This window comes from Anopheles stephensi, chromosome 2 (genome assembly GCF_013141755.1).
Source record: "Anopheles stephensi strain Indian chromosome 2, UCI_ANSTEP_V1.0, whole genome shotgun sequence".
Lineage (NCBI taxonomy): Eukaryota > Metazoa > Arthropoda > Insecta > Diptera > Culicidae > Anopheles > Anopheles stephensi.
The window spans coordinates 11,061,079-11,086,028 of NC_050202.1; the positions used below are offsets into that span (position 1 = coordinate 11,061,079).

Below are 24,950 nucleotides of genomic sequence, written 5' to 3' on the forward strand. Positions count from 1 at the left end.
GAAACTTCCAGCCAGCCAACACCATTTGGTGGCACGATATTAAGACGGAAAATGTCGGCTGCCGTACAGGGAAGAAAGAAAATGTAATTCACCCGTCTCCAACCCACTCCCTTCTTCGGTTGCCATGACAGCTTGTACAAGGAGCTCGCAACGTGAATGTAAACGTCACACGGAATAGAAGTGGTGGCTACCGAAAGTAAAAAATAGCAGCAAACGTCAAGCTTCCAGAAGGTTTGGCTACTTCGTTTTGGCTTCGAAACGGCCGGTGAAAAGCCCTTATTTCGATCGTTTTTTTTTTTTCTTTTCTTCAAGACAACTTCGATATCTTCAAAGAGGTTTTGGACTACCATTTCTGACTTCCTTGACACCGGATGAGATTCGATACCGGTCCTATCAATGAAGAACTTTGCCACAATTTTTCTTTTTCCCTAGCCTAAAATCGAAAGGGGAAAATTGATAAAAGCAGCAGCAAGAAAGCGCTTCAAAACTGGAGAGCATTTACTGCCGGCCACTGAACTCATCAGCATACGGCGCTTCAAGATAATTCGCCAGCATAAGAGCCACTCAAACACACCCTCTCATACACGCGCGCACCCACACACCTACGCGCGCGGATAGGAGAAAATACATCAATAGCGAACATTTTCCTTCGGCCAGCGTGGAAAACTTAATTACAAGCTCACCCATGCCTAATCAACTAGCCGAAACTTGGCAAGCCGATAAGCGCGTGTGTGTGTGTGTGTGTGTTCGAAAAATTTTGGTCCCATTTCCAGACATTTCGAAGGCATTCCGTTTCGGCGTTTCGGCATGAATTAACATGTCTCGCTTTCCTTCCTTTTTCCGGTTGCACAAGCAGCAGCAGCACTTTTGCGTACATGCGCGTTTTATACGTGCGAGCAGCGCGTCGCGTTGCTAGTTGTGTTTGTGTGGCGCCGCTGATTGTGTGCGTTCCGCTTTTTTTTTTGCTCCCCTCGTTTGCTTCCTTCGTATGTTTACATCGTACATGCAGCGTACCAATGTACGGGGCTGATGCACGGCGGCGGCGGTGGTGGGTGAATATATTTTCTTCTCCACCGTTTACAGCAAAGGAAAAAAGCGAGGCTAGAAAATTGCTGAATTCGAAAGCCTTCTCACATACACACACGCACACTATCGGCAAAAGGGCGCAGTGAGAAAAATTGCTCACACAGATTGCATCCATAGCGTGCCGCGATATGAAATCTGGCGGTACACAACAAACCGTGAAGAAAAAAAAAATTGTGACGTTTTCCTTACAAAAAACGAAACAATTGAGAAGGGAACGCACATTTTCAGTAGCTTCATTTATACTACTTTCCTTTTGAGCTGGCGTCTAGTAAAACCGGTGAGCTGTGAGAACACAACAAACAACAACAGTTTGACAGATTGCGAGCCTCTCACTCACAATACACCGTGCCAAAGGTACGTGCGTGTTTGTCTACTATCGTTACATCTTACCCCAAACATACGCACACAAACATTGAACCGCGCGGGGATCTATTGTTTCACGGCAAATTGTCCTCCGGGCGACCTCGAACTGCTAGGCGCGAGATTCGCTGCCGTCATTCACTCGCTCGCTCTCGCTCTACATTCATCTCACGCGACGCTGCTCTCACCTACAGCACATTCCAGCGCACATCGAAGCAGGCCCAGCTTCACAGGGTTGGAAAAATAAAGCGATTGCGCCTCAACCCGTCCCCCAACCACCTTCCACCCTCCTCCATTATTGTAACACGAGGGAAGATTCAGTTGGTTGTCTCGTTCGTATACCGAGATGCGATAGATAGGAGCGAAGATATGGAAACACTCATATCATAGATTACCCGCTGTTTATATGCACAAGAGCACATCAGAGCTGTTGTTAGGCGCCTCGTAGTAGAGGAAGGAAAAAAAAGCGCTTAACAAAAGTTTTCTCCACACACGCACACGCACTTATAAACACAACAGTTAACCAGGTGCTACTGCTATGGTGTGCAAATGATAGCTTCCAAGCACACAAACACAACATCACTGCGCGATCTGGCCTACTATATTATCTATTCACTTCGCTTCCCTCTTTTTCTGCGCCACCCACCGGAACAGCAATGGCTACTCGAACGCCGCCGCCGCGTGCGAGAGAAAGAGACACAAAATAAGTGCAAAAAAACATAGCCGTGTAGTAGGCCCGCGTACGGCTGCGGACGATATTCCGCGTTGTTTTCAGCTTCTTCTTTTTCGCGGCTACGGCCACTGCCACTCGATCAACAACCGAACGCGTGCAAACCGGAAAGAAGAACACAAAAATCCCAGACTGCTGCAAAAAAATAATGCTCCATCGCGAACAGCGTCTTCGCGTTCAGTGCGGTCTCTTCTTTGCGCTTTGTCATCACAATAGCGGGCGGACGCCCGGCGGTTCCCCCTTGCGTTGTTCGATCGTTTTAATCGATTAAAAATCTACCAATCATCAATAAATGACAGAACACAACGACGACAGCACAACATAAAACACACAGCTCAACAGTACGGTCCCGCTTTTACTGTACTTTACTTGACCTGCTGGTGAAAGATCAATAAAAACATCACCGGTCGCAGCAGCAGTGCATTGGGCGAGAAGCATGGCTGCTGCTATTGCTACTACTACTACTACTACTACTACCAACACACCACGACCGGGCCGGGTGTATGCGAGAGCTGTCAAAACGGAGTGCGGCCTGTCTGCGGTAAAGTAAACAACGCGCTCCGTGCAGTGACGAATGTTATGCACGCCTCAAAGGGTTTACCGATTTGTTTACCATCTACCCCCACTGGGTGGTGGGTTGCCTATACGGTGTAAAACACTACTCCCCGGAAGCGGCAGCATAGTTCCACGAAGAACGCGGGGCTCCTCTGTGGCAACCGGAACAAGCAGCAGTAAGCAACGCGTAAGAAACAACTCAGCTTCTTATGCCAAGGTAAGTGAGGGGCGTCTCCATTAAAACATTACTTGCATAAATACTAATTGATAATGATCTGGCATATTGCATAATTTTAGGGCCGCGCCATTTCCTAGCAGAGACGGGTATCAAATCTCATCTAGACCGGTTACAACTAGCACGATTAATTCCATTCCCAAGATCTCATGTGGCCAAAGTGTTAAATTCACGGTGGAGCTTCGAGTGGCAATGTCTGGCATGTCCTGTCACTGGTTGGCATTCGTGTTGCTACAGAACCGTCATGGGCTACTAGATAGCACACGGCAGCGAGCGATAAACATCAACACTGTGTGGAATGCATGTTTTGGACCACCTTCTATGCTTTCCTTTATATAACAACTCAACGAAGGCAAGACATTTAACATTTTCATTGCTATTTTCCAGATTCCTAGCCAACTTTATATAGGACACTGGCCGATGCCACACACTAGTACCGAAGGGCCATCATTGTGCTTGCTTGTAAAGTAGGAGACGCAAACCAAGGCCTACCAAGATGATTGGTTAAGTGAGGACAATCAAAAGAAACCGGAGCGCAACAATAGAAACTCGCAAAACCGGGAATGGAAAACCCGGACAATGGAGCGCCATTTCGTGGCCCATCCATCGCATCTATCCATCTCCCGGGCGGCGGCAATCGAACCCTATTTGCCGGGGTATAGTAGATAGAGAAACACAAGAGCGCGCGCGCACGCACACCAAGAAATGCTGGTGCTGCTGCTGCTGCGTGCGTGTTTCGGTATAGCGAGAACGGTACGGGGACGCCATCCCTTTAATTTCTTGCCCCCCGCCACATACAACCCACACACACACACATACGAGCGCACGCACAAACGGTGTGGTGGTTCTATCGATCTTTCCCGTACTCTAGATTCTCCTAAGACGGTACGACGAGATCCGGCACAACCAACCACAACCAGGTACACAGGGCCACACAGTTCACCTGGCCGTAGAATTCCGCACCGAGAAAGGTCGAAGGTGAATTCTGCGGCAGCAGCAGTAGAGTTTTATTTATGTTTGAATTTGTACGGGCGCACACCCGGACCCAAAAGCGGAGCAAAACATAGCGGATCAAATCAAGGTTTCACTGCTCCAAAGGTTAAGGAGAGTCTTCTTCTTGTTTTTCGACTGGCAAACCGGGAGCGAAGAACAACTGCACACGAACGAGAAAGCAAAAACATGAAACACCGTCCCCAAGGGAGTTGTTGTGCTTTCGCCAGTGTTGTCTGCTTATGCTGCTCCAATTTCTGTCCACACACCATCAAACGCACGCATGGTACACCGCACTGCACATAGTTTTTTTTCGTTGGGCTTTCACCTCGCGTTTTGATTTGTTTTTAATGCTATAACAAAGTGGCATTTAGCCTAGGGTTCACTAGACGCACACACACACTCTTTTTGTGCTGGGAAAGACACTCACTAACACACCGCACAAAGGGTTATAGGGAGGATGTGGGAAAAGTGGGCAAAAACCACTGGCTGAAAAGCTGGGCTTCCAACATACACTTCTCGGTGAAGATACGTGAAGAAAACACGGCTGAATGCTCACGACGACACTTCTTAGAACTCGGCGGGCTCAGGAAAAACGGAAACTGACCCGAATGACAGTGAACGCAGCGCTCGAAGGTCTCGAATGCGAAATTCCGCGAGAGCTGTTGCGTAGAGCATGAGCGGAAGCGACCGAACGAACAAGAGCGAGAGTGAGAGCGAGACCACAGCGCGCGTTTTTGTTTCTCCGTACTCTTGCGTGACGCTCTATCTCTTTCCCTCTACCACACAAACACCATTGCACGCTTGATTCGTCACCTTTTCTATCTCGCTGCTCATCTCAGCTCTTTCTGATCTGTCTGCTCTCGCCATCTACTATAAAAGTGAGACAGCGCACATAAAAGAGCGAGAAGGAGTATGAGATGAGAATTTTCAACCATTTCTCACGCCACGTGCTATTTCACACCATGCTTCACTAGCCGGTATGCTGCTTCTCACTCTTCCACCCAAACCGCTCACCTGTTCACCTGTTCTCGCGACGCGGGTTCTCGTGAGCAGCACACACGAAAGAAAGCTTCTCCCGGCGTGATTTATCTGCTCACCCTATCTCTTCTGCGATGTTGCGTTTAGCTTACGCACAATTTTGCATCCCTTTCGTTCGCCATTGTTTCCTCGTATTTCACCTGTCACTTTTGGATGGTTCCTGCGCGTGATGCACGAGTGAAAGGGAAGCTAACGCAAGCGTAGATGATGCAGGTACGGACAGAACGATAGACAGAGAGCAAGGTATGGTTGCCGATGGTCTTGCATAGTCCCCAAGTACCAAACATCTCAATTGGCATGGAACCACGGTAGAGCTCTGTGGGAAAAGTGACGTTTAAGCGATTTTCATGTGCTCGTTGCAAGTAAACGGCAGCTTTGCTGAGTCTTCAATGCTTAATGTGTTTTTTCAAGAATCTTTAGATAATCAATGTAATTGTTTGATTTTTTTTTTCTTTTTTTGCTTACCGTCAGATCATCAGTTTGGTAAAGGATTAACAATATGTTTTATAAGGATCCCCTGGACTATATGAACTCCAAACTGGCAAACTTTCACTAAGAACTCGGCTACAACTTAGTTTTATTAAAGACTAAACTGTAAAAGACGTTACATACAACTAGAAACAGATAAACAGTAAGAAAGGAAATGTAATGAGAATATCCCGTTATTGAATATATTGATAAGTAAAACATTCTTTCATGGTAATGACATGAGGAGTTCAGTATAAATGTGCCCTCATACATTATTTAAAAAAAATCCTTAATAATATGGCACCCCAGTAGTGAAGAGGAGGGGGTTATGTGGGATGCGTGAAAAGAGGAGTCGGTTTTCCACACGACAAGACCAAGATTCGAAAAGCTGTGGTCTTAATATTTTAAATCTCGGTAAATACCAGCTGCAAAACCATATCACATAAATCCCACCAATAATGCAAAGAACATAACACATACGAAATTAAAGGCTTAAGTGCTAAATAAGAAGCATAGACAGACCCTTTTACCACTCCTCCAAGTTCACTACCTAGGCAATAACATTTGGATTAATGTTTGGATAAGACTTCTTAGAACATCTTGGGCCTGGCTCTCTTCTGGTGAGAGCCTGGGCCAAGGCTTGAGGGGATGAGACCAACCGGTGGTGAATGTTCAAATTAACGACCATTAACAATCAGCGGAAAGGGTTTGATAAAGTAAGATTAATATTAAGCTATCTCCCCATTTTGTTACTAACTTATATGACGTTAAAACCCACTTCGAGTACTTCAAAACCACCAGCAAAAATCAACGATTTAGCGCCATCTTCTCACCAATCCATTATCTCGACCTTTCTTCTTGCGGTAGCAATCTGGTCATCACCTTCATCGCTATTTGGCCATATCTGACTTGATTTTCATGACATCACCAACGAATCGGAGCGCTTCTTCTGATTAGCCGCCATGCAATAGTGGTATCATGAAGTACAGCTCATATAGTTGGCATAAGGGCCTCAAAAGCTTTTCTTCCAATCGCAGCTATTCGAGGCATTGGTCAGTTTTGAACAGAGTTCTCGGAGAAGTTTGGGAGTACTGGGATTTGAAATGATCCAAACAAAAGTCCCATCATCGGGTCCAGTTACATCGTGTCGACTGGTGGAGGAATTCCTCAGACTAGAGAAACACGGGCATCACCCTTAAGTGTATCTCAAAGTGTATATTATCGTTGCCGATTCTCGACCCAACATAGGTGAAGAAGCATTAGATGGCTTCGAAAGTCCGAATCCTATGCCATCACTCCTGAGTCAGGGTCATTTGTGAACCATCATGTTAGTCTTGCCTCAGCCATCTCTAACCCTAGGATAGAAAGCTTCTACTGTTTGTCTACGTCATCAGCGTAAGTAAGGATCAGGATTGAATTGTAGAAAATGATCCCGGTAGAAACCCATCTCCCAGTCTCTTCATTGACTAACACGTATCACGTCCAGTCCAGAGAGGTTGAATATCCTTTTAGGCCAATGTATCTCAACTGGCAATAAGTCCCCGAACCATCAAGGACATAAACTGTCCAGTTTCTTTCAATGTCATCGTCGTGTGTCACTAGGGCAAAGGGTGGCATATTATCTCACATTTTCCTTCTTTTTGTTTTTTTCTTCGCTTACTTCTTTTTATTTCTTGACGCATTATTTTTTCCTCGTCCGATCATTCACCCATCCCAACCCCCACACTCTCGCACTTCTCGGTCCTGTCCCTTCTCTTCCTCTCACACTCCCCCCTCTGCACCCTCTCTTTCTCTCTCTGTCGGCGTATTGTTGTGTCGTTTGTCTTGGGGGTTGTGATTTGACTACTACCACCTCCTCCTCTTCTTGATTAGTTCACGTCGGCACGGCGGACCCGGCGTCGGGGGGATTCCTTGATCGACTACTCTTCGATGTTTGTTTGTCACACCATCCTGTCCGTCCGTCCGTCCGTTCCGTTCAACTTTTTGCAGCACACAGCGCATAAACACATACGATTTTGTCATTTCTTTCTTCTTTCACAAATCAACCGAACGATGATGATGATGATGATGATGATTGGTAGTATATACCTTCCCTCTTCCCACAGAGAATAATAGTCGACTTCCCCCGCATGGTAGTATTTTAATAGTTGGCTGTTGTTATTCTTCTGTGAAGTAGTAGTTGTTCGCAGTTAAACAAGTCTGTATGTGTGTATATGCATGATGCATGTATAAATGAAGTTTATGTGTTGTTGATTCCTCCTGTTGTTTACAGCATATGGCTGGGTCTTCGATTATTTGCCTCCTTTTTACGCCCCCAGCCTGCTCTAATCCTTGCGTTTGTTGTACTCCAGCACAGAGTTGGATGTATGTAAACGGGTGGTGGTGGTGGTGTTGTTGGTTGGTGTTGTTGTCCTCTGTGTAGTATTATAATGTCGGGTATGTGTTGTGTGCTAGCTTGTCTGCCTGCCTGCCTGCTCTTTTTTTTGTGTGCGCCTTCCTTAAGTAATATTGTTTTTGTTGTTGTTTTGTTTATGTAGTGTTTGTTTGTTCCTTACTGACGATCAGTGGCGCGCAGCTTCTCCTCGACCGCTTCCCGAGATGCCTCGGAAAGGTCAGTGGCCTGAATGTATTTCTGGACTCCGACAAGCGACTTCTTCAGCGCATCGAACGAGCTCGAGTACAACATCTTCTTCTTAACCTAAAACAACAGAGAGAGAGAAAAGAGAAGATTAATTCAGGCCACAGAGAAACAAGTAAGGAGTAGAGGTGCTGAACAAGCTACCAACCTTGGCGGTATCTGGGCACCAGGACATCAGGAACAGCTTCTGCTTCTTCGAACTCTCTGACGTTCCCTGACACTGGTGCATATACTCGAAATCGAACAATCCATATCTGTGAGGCGAAAGACAAGGAAGAGACACAGACACCCGTTAGAACCGGCTGCTCTCTGATCTTGACTAGGACTGGGTAGGACTCTTGATCGAGTAACAACAACCCTTCCTACTTACCGGCATTCTCCCGGTCCACCTTTCTGTATGTCCTCCAGGAAGCTGTCATATTCCGCGTTACGGTCACCGATCACCTCCACATCGATCTGTTTCTCATCGCGAATGTAGAAGATCACGTAGCGGTGCTTCTTATCTTTCTTTATTTCTTCATAAGTGGTCTTGCACACGTCCGATACGGTTACTCCGGAAGCCTGGTGGGGAGAAACGCATGGAAGAAGAAGAAATAGAAGAAATCATCATTGAAGGTGGCTCCATGTGGGGCAATAGTAGAAGAAGGATCAATATTTTATTACCCGTAGTGCGTGCGTGCGTGCGTTCTTGGCTCTATGTATACACACATACACACAGTAAAATTAGCAAAGAACTATTTTCCGCCCAGCGTGTGTGTGTGTGTCCTTCCTTAGGCACGTGTGTTTGTGTGTGTGTGTGGAAATGCACTTTTCTTGTGTGTGTCGTTGAAAACGAAGAAAAAACGATCGCGGGAAGGAAAAGCGACACGCGTGATCACCCCCCCCCCCCACCCAACCAATGTGTGAGAGAGGGTAGGTCAGGGGGGGTGTAGTAGAATTGAACGGAACGGAACGGATCGGATCGGATGGATGAGAGGGTTGGCAGAAGAAGCAGCCAGCAATGGAAGGAATACGAAGAGAGCGAACGAACGAACCGAACTGAAACACACCGGTGGCGCGCGCGCGTTCTTGTGCCGGTCGGTTGAAGTTAAAAATAAGTACCTTTTTTCCAACACAGCCGATCACCGTGTTTCGGCCATGCGTGTCTTTTTACTATCTCTCTCTTGGCGATAGCGGAAATAATGTAATTTGTTATAAGTGTGAGTGTGCGTGTGTGTCAGTATGTAGAAGAAGAAATAGGGACCCGGAAGAGGAATTTCTGCCACTTACCCCAAACGAAAATCTTTAACGTCAGAGAAGAAAAGGCAAGTGCGAAAGAAGCGATCTTCTCCTTACTTTTGCAACCGGTTTAACAACGAACCCAGCTGCTCAGGCTGAGGTCTAGAGTGGCGAACAGATAGGAAAAGTGAGGTCCCTCTCCTCAACCACGTGATCGCCCAACCACAACTTCCTTCACGGAAGTCGTCCAATATTTTAGTTTGATTAAATGGAGAGCTCTGGAATGCATTCGCCGGGCTCAAGAAAAAGTCCAATGTAAAAGCGGGTAAAAATAGGAGAAACGAGACTTGTCCTCCTTCATAGACGACGCACTTGACTCCATTTCCACGTGGTTGCGGGCTGGCGTTCAAAGTATATTAACCCCCCACTTTCTTGTTCTAAATCTAGAAAATCGTTCATGGTTTTCGTCGTTTGGAACATCATCGACAGAGCACAGGCGTTCAGGTTACACACGTACGACGGTTCTTCTTCAAGTCACAGTCGTACAACCATCATAGCTCAGTAGTAGCTATTTTACAGGAGGGCCGCCAGCACCACACACACACAAAAACGGAGTAGAACACAGGAGAGAAGAGATTTTTGCTCTAAATTTAAAACCTATTTTTGGAAACCATGAAGATCGGTGCTGCTGCTGCTGCGCGTAACCACACAGTGCCGGCACGTCACAATGTGTGAGGTGCTGCTGCTGCTGGTAGAAGAGATCTAAAAGCTAAAGAAGAGGACGATGATCACGCTCAGTGACAACAGGAGCGGAGCCGCTTGGCAGACACGATCCCAAACGCAACCGTTACACTACTTTACACACCGAATCGTGTTGGAGGAAAAATAAATTATCCTCGTCGACGAGGTATTTTGGAGGACACACTTAGTTCTATTTGCTCTAGATATACTTTTCGTTGGAGTGTGTGCCATTTTTTTAGCAGAAAGTAACTCGTCGAGGTGCATAAAACACGACATCATGCGGACTCTCCCCACCGGCTGGAACCTGGTCCTCGGCAAGTTCTGTGGCATACGTACGTGATGTACGTGTTGTTTAGCTGTAGTACCTACGCACGCAGCAAACAACCAAATGTCAGGATCGTGCGATGGTTTGTTACACTTCTGCTGACCCCGTGGGACACCTCTAGTCTAACGCAACGAACACCCTCTTCTTTTTATAATCCCGATTAGTACGTAACCGCGCACGTCCCTTCTTATCCATATGGATGGAAATTGCTGCTGATAACAAGCCAACAAGAGTCAACCCTACTGCCTCCTTTCATATCAGAATAAAGCGTCGTCAGCCATGCTGGAAAAAAATGGCCTTAATCAACAAATATCAGTAGCTCCTCGTAAACTGCCATTCCATTGCTGCTATTTTGTCTGCCAAACGCCACAAATCCGTTAAGATTGAAAATAAGATTGGTTATAAATATAAGATAACTGATGACATATAATTGAAGACGTGTTGAGGACGAAAAAAAATCAAATAATTCCAGAAAAAATGACACTCACAGACCTCAATGACTGAAGCTCTAACAATTCGTATTTTAAAGTCTTGAACTTCCACAGGGAAATATAACCTTTCTTCTTATCCGAAGAAGACTTTTCTCTTGTAAGCGTTCTTTAAATCGTCCAGCATAACATTTCTTGTAGAATATAAATCAAATACGAAATCACATTGACCAACAAACGAATTCTTTCCAGAGAACTTGCCAATGAATCGGAAAGCTAAAGAATGTGCCAGAGCAGCACGGGAACCGTTCAGAGAGCGGTGCATGTCTAACAGCAATTAAGTGTGCTTGTTAGAGCAGCCCTCTAATTAGGGTGTAAAGTGGTGATGAGTAAAGAAGCTAACGATGACGATTCAACAACAACAATAAAACAAATCCTAAACTAGCACCCAAACAAAATTACCTTTCGATTACTCACTATCAAAGATCACCAACGTAACGTACGTATCAGTCATCAGAGCTGAAGTTCGTTGGTAAGCCTTCGTGAGCGATTAGTCATGTGCTATTTAATTGCTATGATCGTATCGTATTGATTTCGCGTCCAGATTTTAGTCAGCACAAGGAACAGATATCAAGAATGACTACGAAGATGAATAAAGTCTAATGACTCAGTGTCTCTATAAACTAACCAACGACTACTAAAGCTTCTAAAGGTGTAAAAACACAGTTCCCTTAAACTTAATCTCTGTTGTGTACTGGAGAGATCAGTACGCGAAAGATCGCCTTTCAGCGATATTAAACAAAAAAAAGAGTAGAAGCAAACAGGTTCCACGCGACCTTCGCTGAGAGAAACAGCAAATAATCTGCAGGGTGGGCAACAATAGTATTGAGTCACCAAAAATGGAATTTCGCTCGCAATAGCAATGAATGAACCAACAGGAACCAAACGCGACACACTCACACATACGGATTTGTACTGGTGGCTCGCTATACTGGCCGATTCCGTGTGGCCCACCACCACCGCGCTGCTGCATGCCTATATAAAGTACAGCCAGCGCTCACTACGTCGCACACAAACGTCAGCAACGGATCGCCTTTCGGTTAACCATAAAAGGACAACACCAATATCGCAGGGGGAGTGCGTGCACTTCTACACACCACGTTGTCTCTGGAAAAGGCTAAGCCGAAATTCTTTACCTTCGTCCCAAAAAAACACTTGGCGAAGGAGCCTCCCATTAAAGGAGAGTGTGAGTGAATATCGGCCATATAGACCTCGCATATAGGGGGTGGGGTCCGGTGGCCGAGGTGACAGCAGCGCCAGTCATCACACGGCAGGACCGAGGTTTAAATCCCATCCAAACCTCACTATTCAGCTGATGGGTACAATTAAGTCACAGAAAGCCAGAAATGTCAGGCCCAGAGACCTCTAGAGGTTGTAGTGCCAAAGAAGAAGAAGAAGAAGGCCCACAGGTATTTAGCCAATAAACATGACATGCAATAACAGAAAAATCGATGATGAAACACGTCCGTCAATTGTCTGGACTGCGCTGCGCTGGTGGGTGGGCAAGGTGTCTTTTGCTAAACCCTTCCTCCTCGACGTACGCGGCTGACTCACACCAGATTCTTCCGCTGGTTTAAAGATCGTCTGAACCGTGACCGTGAGAGATGCGGATGAACAGACACACCACCACCAAGTGTGTGCTGCGCGCAACAAGAAACCCACGAATCGTAGAAATGATCGTAAATGGATGCGTGATCATGCACAGCAAAGGAGCACAGCAACAGCAGAAAAGGAAAGAAAACGCGCAACCCAACAACCACACGATCGATTTCCTCCTTACACCTCCTCAAGGTTGTGGCATACATTTGGCAGAGTCCAATTACTACTACCTCTTCAAGGTGCATCCCTACATTCACCGTGTGTCTGTCCTCCCCGGAGCTGGTCCGAAAGTTTATAGTAACGAAGATGCAATCTTCCAATCGTCGCGTGAAGGACTCTCCCTGTTGGGGAAGGGTCTTTTTTTCATTCGCATCGTCGTGAATGGGTTGCGTGCTTCCGTTCGTGCCATGTATGTTTACAACAAACACGTCATTTGTAACCAGAGGTTTATAAACGTCTCGGACCCACTATCGCTTGGCAGGGAGGAATCAACAACATGTAATTTCTCGCCTTAAATGAATTGCGAACCTGACTCTGTAAAGGGGTAGAGGAGGTCAAACATGTTTGGCCGGAGAAGAACACATTAGAAAATGACGCGACGTTCTTAACCTACCTCAATATGTAGAGAGCTGGGTGGGTGATCGTGCTGCTGTGTTGATATCATCATCATGCTTGCGAACAGATGATTATCAGTTCTGGACTGTTTGTCTTAGCTGTAGCTACCTTCGAAGTACACTATAGGGATTTGAGTAGCTCAAAAAAACACCAATTTTGCTTGGCTTTTTTTCCTCGTCGATGGGATTCGATCCATTGAGCCTCCGCGTGTAAGACCGAACACTTCATTACGATACCATGGGAAGGATCCGGCTTAGAAGCGCTTTATCTCGATAGGGTTATGACTATGCGCTTTTCCTCGTCCATTAAATTCTAAGCGTAACTTATCATTAATGGTTAAAAAAATGTATCCCCAAATAACATTTCTCCAAACCTTTATGAATAAAACCCTCATCAATCAGCTTCAGATGTACACTACACTATACACCACACCATGATGAGAAGATAAATGCCAAAAAATGAAAGTGTTCCCTTGTTGCACGGCGGGTCAATGACCGAATGTATGCCAGAACACAGCAGCAGCAGCAGTGAGAACTGATGATACGCATATATTTATATACAACAAGGATCATCAACCCGAACCCTCCCTCGACCCTTATTATCTCTCTGGTTGTAGTTGTGACCTTTTTCATCCAATTTTTCTCCTAGAATGGAAAAACCCTCACCCTCACCCCCTCAATCCCCCATACAGAGTACAGGGAAGCATAGATTCTTCCCCATGCGGAGAGGAAACTCTTGCAAGGAAAACCCATCTCTCTTGGAAAATCATCATTTCCCCTAGGAAGAAGTTAAAAACGCGCACGCTGGGTTCTCCTCCAAAGATCATCATCAACTTCCCCTTAGGACGGCGAATAAAAGGATTCCCCTATCATCTCATCGCTCTGCCCTGTGTCACTTGACATTAACCGGTGTTCCTCTACAGCAGGGAAGAATCCCTTACCGGAAGTCTCATACCCAGCATAACAAGAACGGGGGTTTGTTGCTATTCCGACAAGTACAGACAGACGAGCTTGATAAGAAGCAATGAAACAAAACAAAAAACCAGTAGTATTCCGACAGTTCCTACTGTCAAAATAAATATAAAACCAATCTCATCAACTCGCACATGATTACACACACGAGGCAATGCAAGTCACAACCAAGTCAAACAAACAATTTGTTGATGATTCATCGCAATGGCAAGGGCGAAGAGTAGCCAGCCGCACGCGACGACGACGACAACCAACCTGCAAACAATCTCCACCACACACACACACACTCGCTCGGTCTAGTCTGTCTAGTTGTTTGCCTAGCAAACTCTGAGAAAACTATGCGTGGAATGAGACCAAAGGAATGTCACAAAACCAGACGCATGTTTGGGTGACAAAAGATACTCGGTTTTAGGGTGCTTTTAAATGGCAAATTTATAATTTCTTTTGTTTTTGTTACAATTGTGCCCCATCATCATCTCGATGAATCATTATCAACTTTCTAACGCATTTTATCTTATCGAAGACAAAACACAAGGAACAATCTTTGAAAAGCTGAACTCGACAAAGCACAAACTCATTTTATAACGACGTACAATGCACGTCATATTACTAACAGGGGTAGGTTTCTAGGATGTAATTGACAGGATGATCGAGATAGTGATTAGTCTCCGAACATACAAGGATTTTTAATTAATTTATAATAGGGTCTCGGATAACATCTGATTCTTCTCGTTTATCTCTACAACTTCAAGGGGGTTTGGTCCTTCATTCTAGGCTTCTTTGACTTTGATTAAAAGCTTCTATGACTAAGTTTATCTGTGTGGCTTGATAGTTCTGAGTCGAATTTTCAATTTCACAAATGTGTAACAGATCCATTCCTTCAAAACGACCTTCTTCACTATATCCCCAAAATCCTGATAAATTTGGCTGTTGGTTCTCTTGTAACTGCTGAAAATTTATTTAGTTCGATTACTTGGCAGATACCGGCTAAAAATTGCGGTTTTCTTCCTGAAGTCATCATAGACTCCAAGGCCCAAATGAAGTACTGTTGATTGTTGGTTGAATGATGTGCTTTTAAAACTCTTTTTTATACTAAGTATTCTTCTTCCTCTTTGGTATTGTACCCTTGATCGTTCAAGCAAGCAAAAAAGTCAATTTCTTGACTTTTTCTTGACCTTTTGGATGGATACTCTACAAAAATCTTAGAAGATTTTTCATACAAAATAAAACCATGAAAATTCAGAAAATGCCTCGCAGAATTAACTTAAAACTATTGAAATTCACAGTGCTATTGATACAGACTTGAAGTTCCCGGCTCATATGGTGCGATTAATTTTGGGTCACTGAAATAATTATGACCTTAAGGGATATTAGCCTCATGATCCGTATTCAAGTGATGATCGGTCTCTCATCCACATTATCGCACACGTACCCTTCAACATACTTTTTGTGCCCTTGCACATACACGCAAGCACATCCCCTTTTGGTGGTGTAATGCAAATGATGTTCCATGATACCGCCGCCGCGCGGTCACACATCGATAGTACACACTTGTGTGTGTTGGTAACGTGTGCAATTTCCAACGCCTTTCCCATTTCCCACAGCGCTACACTTCGTTGGCAGAAGCACTACTTTGGGGCGGCTTCGAACACCCCAAAGTAGTACGTCACTGCACCGTTTTCCGTTTCCGGCCCCATCCATCGCCCCCCGTTCCTGTACATCATCGTGCACGTCTCCTCGGAGCAAAAAAAAGGAGGAATCGTTGGGGAATCAAAATTACGTTCGCCCTCCTTCTCAAACGCCACCAACACATACACATACACGACCGGCTTTACCAACAACGATTTTGTGCCACGCCAAGGCACCGTTATCTTCGAAGGAAAAAACGCTCCGTAATGGAGGGCGGCGAACGCCACCACCACACCACCATCCGTTCCCTTGCTTCACGCAAAAACCCCGACCGACCGGCCGGTCGAATGCGCCTTCCCAAGAACGGAACAGGTTGACTCATCTTGTCGTCCGAGCGCGCCGAAGCTCGCTAAAACTTGCCAAAGAAAAAGGTGAAAAAACAACATTAAACGCCTTTGTTGCGCCCGTTTCACCTAAACGCGCGCCACCCTGCTCTCCCGTTCCACACTATGCAGGAGGAACTGGATTCAGTTGGGAGCGACGACGTTTATCAGTGAATACGCACACACACACATGCAGTTTATCGCAAAAGAACGCGCTTCACTGGGCCCACTGCTGCTCGATGGTCATACGAATAAAAAAGGCAGACTGCAAACACAGCCCCGACTGCCAACTGGCGTTGTGTCCGTGTGGCTAATAAGTACGAATGTATACGTGCGTTTGTGTTTGTGATCTGGGAAGTGGAAGCGAGAAAGCAGAACCCGGCGTATGAAATACAGCAGATTAACACCAACCGGTCCTTCAACTTCTCTCGCGCTATCTCTCTCTCTTTCAGACGCACTGCACACATAGCAAAATCCGTCTCAACCGCGTGTGCGGCTGTATAGGTGAAGGAGTAGAATCTCCGTCGCCTACTGTAAATCGTGCATCATGTCAAATGAGAATCGAGACGGACGATCTCATCTCATTTCACGTCACTGTACTATAATAGCGACACTGCAATTCACTAATGACTCACGGACTGCACGGTCCTTCCATACAAGCGCTCCATTTCGCTCGCTCTTTTACTACCTCCTTATCATATCGTTATCCCACCACTTCCACTGACCGCTTGCATGAATTCGGTTCCCCTGAACACATTCCTCCCTCTCCACCCCTGACTATCCTAGACTTCTTCTTGCCTTCTCCTTCTCATTGCTGACAACTTTGACCATATATGGTAATTTGGCTCTGTTTTTCCAACGCTCAGTGTGTTAGTAAATGTGTGTGCGCGCGCACACGCCGCGATGCAAAAATACTTTTCAACGAAGAGAGAGAGAGAGAATGAGTGTGTTCATTATTCGCTTATTCACTGACGTTTTGGAGCATCTCATCGCAACCATGCTGCATATCTCACCTAAGAATAAAAAAAAAAAAAAGTACTGTGTTTTTGGAAATACTCCTTCAGGTGTGTGGTGTGTACAACACCTGATGATAACGCTCTTATCGCTACAGATCGCAAAAATATTCGGAGGGAAAACGCTCCGTTTCTGTCATCGTTTCCATGAACACACGGTATTACCTTTTAAGGTAAATCGATGTGCACACGGGCGTACAATTACTATCCCAACTTTTCTCCGGTAAACGTGGTGTACGTACGTGTACGTGTACAACACACACACACATCAAGTACCCACCCTTCACCGCACACCAAAAGCACTTCCACAATAACGGAGCCTTCATACACACATCTATGAAATCGCGAAATATGCGCTTTCTTTCTTCGCTCTGAGTGCGCGGCCGTCGTGTGTATCATACGCACACGACGGTACGGATTGGAGAAGCTTTATATGGGTGTTTTTCGCGATCATTGACGCGATTTGATTTGACAGGCAAACTTCTCCCTCGATAGAGCGAGACGAGAAGTCGTTTGAAAAGACCGGTGGTGGTTGATTATTTACTTCCTTCTCGCACACACGCACACACATTACGTCGGGCCACGGTGGTGTGTGATGCGACGGACAGTGGAGAAGAATAGCAGGCGTTTGTAAAGTTGGGCGGATGACAGTTGCGATGACTGTACAGCAGAGCAGCACCAGCTGCAGCCGTCGGACATTTTTCGGTTCCGCACACATGATGACGCTCTTTGGTAGGGGTGTGATTTTTCTAAAATAAATTGCTCACGCATTTCATACACAGTCACGCACGTCCACGCATTTTAGCGGCCACATGTTCCTCTGTCTTTTCGGCACCGGAAAAAAGTTGCTAATTTCACTCGCCCTCACATAAACACACACACACACTCATAATTCACCCAGCCCCCATCAATTTACTCACCATTGTAGTGCTCTGCCCTTTTCTATTGCGTTAGCTCTTTAAAGAAAAATGAGGAGCTTTTCTTCTTCTCGCTGGTACGCGTTTTCCGGCTTTGTGGTTCGCTGACGAGTCGACGCTGGTGAATTTTCTTTCACACACACGCACTGTTTATCACACGCCCTCTGTTTTATCCTGTGCCACACAACAACACACGGCCGTGTCTCTCCGGAGTGAGAAGAGGGCAACACTGCTTCGAAAACAATGCGTCTACTAAAACCAGACGTACTAAAAAACACACATACAACACTTGCACCTGGTTACTGTCGGATGTTCACGCAACTCCACGGGAAAACACTCGCGCGGAACTGTAAGAAAAGGGGACGGGAAAAATGGAAAAGAAAACTCAATTAATAAAAGAAGCTAAATTAGCGAAACTTTAACCCAAAGCCCACTACTAAACTACACACAGTTTTCCGGTGCGGCACTTACTTCAGTAGCGGAGGGATGCACATACAACTACCGTCAGTGGATGAAAAGTATACTCTGATCGGCACCGTCAAATGTGAGGAGAGTTTTACCCTGGGTGCTGCTTCGCTTCACCACAAAACCCTACACCGAGCGAGACAGCGCATCGTAGCAACGGTTTAGCGGTGTGCGTGTGCGAGAGTGAAACAGAGCGTGCAAATTTAACCATCGCCGTCACTTTTGCTGCAGCGGTGTGTGTGTGTGACTGCGTGATAGAACCGGCAAGCGCTCACACACACCACAACAAAAATGTACTTCTCTCTACCACTTCAACGACAAGTTCTACCCTAGACGCTAATACACACGAAAGGGATAAAAACTGACTTGAGCTTTTCCACATGGAGTACATAGTAGAATGGTGTGTTTTCATCGCTGAAGACCCTACCAAGTAACTCACGAAAGCGTAACAACCGGAACCGGAAAGCAGCTTCTTCCTTGCTTTTCTCTCTCTTTCTCCCCCATGTTCCTCGCTATATTCCACAGTAGCCTACCACCCAACACGCATTGCATATGCGAACGCGTGTAGATAGTGGTGAGCTTACAGTTAATTTTAACATTTTTTTCCAGGTGAGAAAGAGAGATAAAATACGAGCATTTCATTTACACAACCTCACGCACACACACACAGGCAGGCAGGCAGGATTTCGTTCTCGCTCATTAAACCCGGTTCGCTCGGTGGTGTTTTCTAGCGCTCCGTTGCCGTTTCTTTTCCCTAAACCGCTTCTTCCCAACCAACACACACACACACACACACACATCGTACACGGTACAAAATGGGTGTGTGCGCCTGTACGGTGAACAATCATCATCAGTGCCGGTAGCGTTCGTACACGCACACACCGAAGCGTACAGTTCGTACGAGAAAAAGGAAAAACGCCGCCTTGTGTGATGCCCTTTCCAGCTCCGTGGGAGATGTGTGGTCAAAGAAAATGAACAAATTTTCACCGCCTTTATCGTGTGAAGCAAACACAGGAACTTTTTCAATAAGGAACATGCGTTTTGGCAACCTATTTCATAGAAATTAGAGTCAATAGCCGGCATTAAAACAATACCCGGCTCTGTATCACTTCTTGAAAATGTGAGAATTATGCCGGACACCAAACCACGTTCACTGTGCTGTGGAATCCGTTCGTGTATACATGACTGCAGAAAAAAATACTACTCACACCGGTTATTAATCCAGCGCAAATCGAAAGTAACGCGCTTCCGACTAATTTGTGATAAAATATATCCATTTAAGGCAAAAATCCACGGATGAGCGCATTTCATCTCCTTCTCTCACCACACGCACACACACACACACGCATAGGCTGGGCAGTGCAGGAGGCACACAAGTACCTCGTTTACCTTGCGGCAATGTGTGCTCCAGACAATGAAACGTTCGCAGTTTTACAGATCTTTAATGTGATTTTACGAATATTGAAAGCTTAACAGAAACGGCGACAAGGCCACGCGCCACAAAAACTTACCTGAAACGGTAAAAGAAAATCCCAGACACAACAGGCGATGGTACGATTTGAGACACGTCCGCTCACTGTGGATGTTTCCACCAAGTAAAAAATGAATGCCCAACACCACCACCACTACCGTTCACAACAAATAGAATGTAGTGGAGAAATCAACTCTCGCCGTGCGTGAGTATAAACGCATATGCCGGAAAAAATGCCCAAGTGCTAATGTCACACAGCGAACACTACCCAATTAACATTTTTGATGTTTGATCGTTTTGGTAGGGATTTTTCTGTTTTTTTTTTGCTGTAAATCGTACTAAAATAATGTTTTACTATGTGTGTCGTATAGTCATGTGTAAACAAACAAATTTTACTTTAGTACATGAATCGAATCCCAGCCTACGAACTCTACGATTCCCGACACTCCATTTCGTAATTTGTCTCCATCCGTTTATTTACCCGTTACAATTACGGCTACTATTATAGTGCTATAGTAGTAGTAGTGTAGTAACCTGACATTTGATCATTCTCTATCGCTACAGTAATGTGTCTCGGTGCGAGTTCATATCGCTTATAATTGCTTGAGTGTTTGCTATATTTTCCCCTGATTCTTAGTTGCTGTTTGCTTGCTTTACTAGTATAATTAGTAGCATTTTGTCCGAATGGTCTAATGGTCGAACAGGGACGAATCTTGTGCAAGAATCGCTCTCCATCCTCCGCGGCAGCCGCTGGCAAATAGGCTGCCTCATATTTACCCACCCGAACGAAGGTAATGGAACGTGTAAAAAAACAAACACTTTGAAAATGAGCTAAATATGATCAACTAAAAAGGCATTAAATAAATTACAACCCTAAATATCGCCTCCTCTTATCTGTCACGACGCTCCGATACATGTCATAATACCCATACAAAACATACACACGCACGCAATTGGTTTAATGCGCGCCCGATACGGTGGGCGACATTTTCCCCCGCAACTTGCCTGTAGTGGAAGCTAAACATTAACTCACCGACCTCCTCCCCAACGGACGGGAAGAGGTGTGATAAACATAATCATAATCAATGTACAATTACGAGAACAGAACCCCGAACCGGGGGCTGTCCAACAGTTCATCTGCTCTGGTCCGGTCCGCGCACTAGATCAATCCACGCTTCTTTTTGTAATCTTCCAGATTGAGCGATCGTTTTGGGCCAGACTCTCTTACCGGTTTTTCTACCGGTTTCGGGAGCACGTTCACGCTGCTTACTGGAAAAATGCATTAGAACATTGCACGTTAGAAAAAGCAAACAATCAAACAGAAAGGAAGACTCAACTTACTTGGGAGAGGAACTTCCAGATCGATGTCGAAATCGTGCAGCGAGTACAGGTTGTTGTCCGCCTGCCCGCCCTGATTTGGCTTCTTTTCGTCCGTCTTCTTCTTGCCGGCCTGTCCCGGCGGTGGTGGCGCTTGCATCGGTAGCATCGGCGTATCGTCACGCTTGTCGTCCTTCTTGAAGGACATGCGGGGTTGCGTCTGGCGCCGGGTGAAAGGATCCTCAATTTTTAGTCCACGCGTCGCCCGCTTCTCCTCCATGATCGCCTTCTCGGCGTCCTCCACGTTACGCTTCCGGTTGCGGTCGTTAATGTACGAGATCAGACTGATGCTGCTGCTACGCTTTTTGTCCAGCGTGCTGGCTCGCTCTTCAATTTCCTGGATCTGTGAGTTGAGTTCGCGGGCCAGGTCGTCCTCGCCGCGGAGCTGGGCGGCATCACGCTCCTACGATGCAAAAGGGAGAAAGCAGGAGATTAATGAATGCTATGATTGAAGAAAATGCTTCGATCAACCCTCCTATCCCACTTACCTTCATCAGGATCGTTTTCTTCATAGCGTAGTTCGTCGGATGCGCCCGGAACCGGTTCTTTTCCTCCACCAACCGATCAATGTCCGCATCCTTAAACTCGTACTGTGACGCCTCCTTAATGTCGCGCTGCTTCCGCTCGATCATGTCCACCGTCGGCAGCGGGGTCCCGGTCGATTGGCACACCGTCAGCCACTTCTGGTACTCCGTGTCGGAAAAGTCCTGATTCGACACAAACTCGAGCCGAAACACGCGCTCCTGGCTGCCGTGCTTTAGCTTGAAGCCTTTGTTCGTTCGGCTGCGGCCAAATTGATAAATCTTGGCCGTCTCCACCACACCGATAATCTCCGCCACCCGGTACACCGGTTTGCCCTGATTGTTGCCAATGTTGATGCGCACGAAGCAATTCATCACGGTCGGTTCGAAGATGGGCAGGTTGATGAAGCGTTCCAGCTTGTGGCGCGAGATTCGCAGCTTGTTCAGTTCCGCGTTCGAACTAATCGCGACCGGTTTGCGACTGCTCGAGCCAGACCCCGAGCCCGACCCGGATCCCGAACCGGACCCCGATCCTGAGCCAGACTTTTTATCCTTTTCTTCACCTTCGGAATCGCTGGACGAACGGCTGTCGCTCCCACTGCCACTATCTCCACTGCCGCCCGACCGCGATCTCCGGTCGCTGCGCGCCTTTTTGTCCCGCTCGCTTGAACCGCCACCACCGCCACCCTCGTCGTCCTCATCGTCCGAACTGCCAGAATCGTCCGAGTAGATGTCGGACGCTTTCAGCTTCATCTGCGACTTGCCGCCGGGCACGTCCGACAGCTCTTCCTTGTCTTCCTGCTGGCTGGCGTCCTGTTTGCGCTGTGCTTCCCGCTTCGCTTCCTCCTCCTCCCGCTTTGCCTTGCCTTCACGTTTCGCCTTAAGCATCGCCATCGCATTGCTACGCTTGTCGTCGGTTCGGTTCATTTCGACCGTCTTTTTGCGCTCCTTGGAACGTTCCTTCGGGTCGAAGTATTCCGACGCGCTTGAAACTAAAATGGGAAGAAAAATAAAGTTACCTTCCCGGTGGACATTGGCCGTGCACGGGGCAAGAGCGTAACCTACCGTCATCGCTTTTCTTCTCCGGAGACGATGAAGGACTATCCGCCCGAACCATGCCGCCACTGCCAGCGTCGCTCGTATCCATCGCACCCTGGCCGGACAATCCATCGCCTCCCACCGCTGCAGGTCCCATTGCTTTCGCTGATGCCGCTGCCACTGCGGCCGCCGCCGCTGCTGCATTGGCGGCTGCCGTCTGTGCGGCCGCTGCTGCCGCTGCCGCCGCCATCTTACGCTCCCGTTCCGCGTTGGCTGCCGCTGCAGCTGCGGCCGCTTTTTTCTGTGCCTTTTTCTTTTCCTTCTTTTTCTTCTTGCGTTCCGGCTGTGCTTGTTTGTCGCGGGCCCGTTCCGCCCGCTTGGCCAGCTTCAGCTTCCGCTCGATCTCCCAGCGCGTTTTCATCACGTCCCGCCGTTCGATACGTTTGAAAATTTCCGTCTCACGCTCCTTCTCGGACAGTGCGTTCAGGCGGGCCCGATCCGCGTCATCGCCCATCAAATTCTCGTCGTACCCATCGTTGAACTCGGAATCGCTGCTACTGCTGCTGCTACTACTACTGCTGCCGCTACTGTCGTCACTTGAATTGCCGTCACTCGAGTCATCTTCACTCGACGGTTTCTGCCCGGGCCCGGTTCCGGCACCTCTCCGCGTTCGTTCCGAATCCGAAGACACTTGACCTTCTTCCGGTTCCGAACCATCGCCCTCATCGATCGGCTGTTTGCGCTTTACGCCACCGCCACCGAGCACTGTGTTGTTGGTGATGGTCGCTGCAGCTTGTGGTGCAGCGGATGGTGGTGGCGCTGTGTTTGCGCCTCTTTTGCGATCTTCCCCATCCCGCTCGCTTTCCGATTCGGAGGAGGACGTCGGTTTGCCACCTTTCCGTTTGCGCTTTGCCATCGCATCCGAGCCGGATACTTCCTCCTCTTCATCATCATCGTCGTCATCGTCATCATCATCATCATCGTCGGAGTCGGATCCGGAACCGGAATCCGAACCGGACCCGGATCGGTTGTGGTGGTTCGCATGATTCGGCGATGCGGACGCAAGACGGGTTGTTTTCTTCTTCTTGGCCAACGAAAGCAGCTCCTGCGGGTGAGAGGAAAGTGTTTGCCAGAATGTGTGAGTTTGAGAGTCCTTTTTATTAAAGCGCTAATTGCACTTACCGAATCGAGATCGGAACCGGATTCCGAATCACTGCTGCTTTCCGAATCGATCATAGCCTGGGGTTTGCGTTTCACCATTTTAGCGGATTTTCTGTGTTTGTGTCTTTAAGCGTATGAGTGTGTGTGTGTGTGTGTGTGTGTGTGCGAGTGAGTGCACGTGTATGTGTGTGTGGATTGACGGTAAACGCGTATTTCCAACCCGTTTGCCAACACAGTATACGCCTTGATGCTAAAACACTTTCCGGAACACCGGTATCCTTTCCCGTGCCTCCGGAATCCTGATTCGCAATTTATTGTGACCTTTACGAGACGGATGCACACACGCGCGCGCCTTTACGGAAACACACGCACCCTCAGCCCAAGCCCAACGCGTCCGGAACGCGTTCGATGACGGGTGGCTGCGGAACGGTGACTAGAAACGGTTCCCGATGAGCCTGCTGGCCTCCGTGTCGTGGATACCCCGGAAGGCCCGTTCGAATATCCCGGTCCCAGTGGAATGGCGTTGTGGCCACAATGGTAAAATGGTTACGCGATGGTTCACAGCGCCAACCCGGCCACTTTTTTCGATCGAAGCACAAGATGACAACAACCGCTGTTGCGTTTTTCAAGGCGAGAACAAAACCAGCGGGTCGTCTCTTTCGCACACAGACAGCCAACTTTGCTGTCAAACGGTGGTTGTTCTTATCGAGGTGTATAGAGGTACCACTAAATGTGATCACCTTGTTAATGACAGGTTTTAGCACAGCGTGGGATGCTTTCTGCTGTTGTTTTTGTCGTCGAAGTACATATTTGACCTACGCGTAAAATACAGAATATTTTAAAAGAACTAGGAGAATGACTTAGAAATAGTGAAACAACTGGAAAAAATAAACCTATCTTTAGAACACCGTTTTT

General features: G+C 47.0%; 3 protein-coding genes across 26 annotated transcripts in view; all 3 read right to left on the reverse strand.

Annotated features, from left to right (window-relative positions):
- Positions 1-18,593, reverse strand: part of LOC118503934 (heterogeneous nuclear ribonucleoprotein L) — a 207,025-nt gene extending 188,432 nt beyond the window's left edge. For 15 of the 23 annotated variants that reach the window (XM_036037785.1, XM_036037803.1, XM_036037781.1 and 12 more), the window contains exon 1: positions 4,471-4,594. Coding sequence is in view for 2 of the 23 variants with exons in the window: in XM_036037805.1 (XP_035893698.1) it covers positions 18,006-18,008 (3 nt within the window). In the remaining 21 variants the exon portion in view is untranslated. Of the gene's footprint in view, positions 1-4,386; positions 4,605-4,973; positions 5,095-18,005; positions 18,350-18,473 lie in introns of those variants that run through there. The other 8 variants (XM_036037805.1, XM_036037804.1, XM_036037786.1 and 5 more) reach the window with 8 other exon arrangements.
- On the reverse strand, positions 7,599-20,128 carry LOC118503950 (cofilin/actin-depolymerizing factor homolog). Of its 2 annotated transcripts, none has more exons than XM_036037835.1 (5): positions 19,979-20,128; positions 18,006-18,349; positions 8,474-8,664; positions 8,252-8,357; positions 7,599-8,163 (listed from the first exon to the last, which is right to left on the reverse strand). In XM_036037835.1, the coding sequence occupies exons 2-5, from the start codon at positions 18,006-18,008 to the stop codon at positions 8,017-8,019; spliced, it is 447 nt and encodes a 148-aa protein (XP_035893728.1). In that variant the 5' UTR covers positions 18,009-18,349; positions 19,979-20,128; the 3' UTR covers positions 7,599-8,016. The 2 variants fall into 2 exon arrangements, with proteins under 2 accessions (XP_035893728.1, XP_035893729.1); XM_036037836.1 differs by lacking the exon at positions 19,979-20,128 and adding an exon at positions 18,474-18,599.
- Positions 20,129-20,388: 260 nt separating this feature from the next.
- On the reverse strand, positions 20,389-24,695 carry LOC118503924 (RNA polymerase-associated protein Rtf1). Its single transcript, XM_036037754.1, has 5 exons — positions 24,057-24,695; positions 22,902-23,979; positions 21,804-22,828; positions 21,280-21,718; positions 20,389-21,207 (listed from the first exon to the last, which is right to left on the reverse strand). Exons 1-5 carry the CDS (start codon positions 24,132-24,134, stop codon positions 21,098-21,100), a joined length of 2,730 nt encoding a protein of 909 aa, XP_035893647.1. The 5' UTR covers positions 24,135-24,695; the 3' UTR covers positions 20,389-21,097.
- Positions 24,696-24,950: the final 255 nt, after the last annotated feature.

Bases quoted from the DNA above. Each gene is read 5' to 3' on its own strand.
- LOC118503950 (XM_036037835.1), bottom strand. The intron at 8,358-8,473 runs GTAAGTAGGAAG...TTCGCCTCACAG, and splicing joins GGTGGACCGGGAGAATGCCG to ATATGGATTGTTCGATTTCG. The intron at 8,164-8,251 runs GTTGGTAGCTTG...CTGTTGTTTTAG, and splicing joins GGTGCCCAGATACCGCCAAG to GTTAAGAAGAAGATGTTGTA.
- LOC118503924 (XM_036037754.1), bottom strand. From the start codon at position 24,134: ATGGTGAAACGCAAACCCCAGGCTATGATCGATTCGGAAAGCAGCAGT. The intron at 23,980-24,056 runs GTAAGTGCAATT...TCTCACCCGCAG, and splicing joins CCGGTTCCGATCTCGATTCG to GAGCTGCTTTCGTTGGCCAA. The intron at 22,829-22,901 runs GTAGGTTACGCT...TTCCCATTTTAG, and splicing joins GGAGAAGAAAAGCGATGACG to TTTCAAGCGCGTCGGAATAC.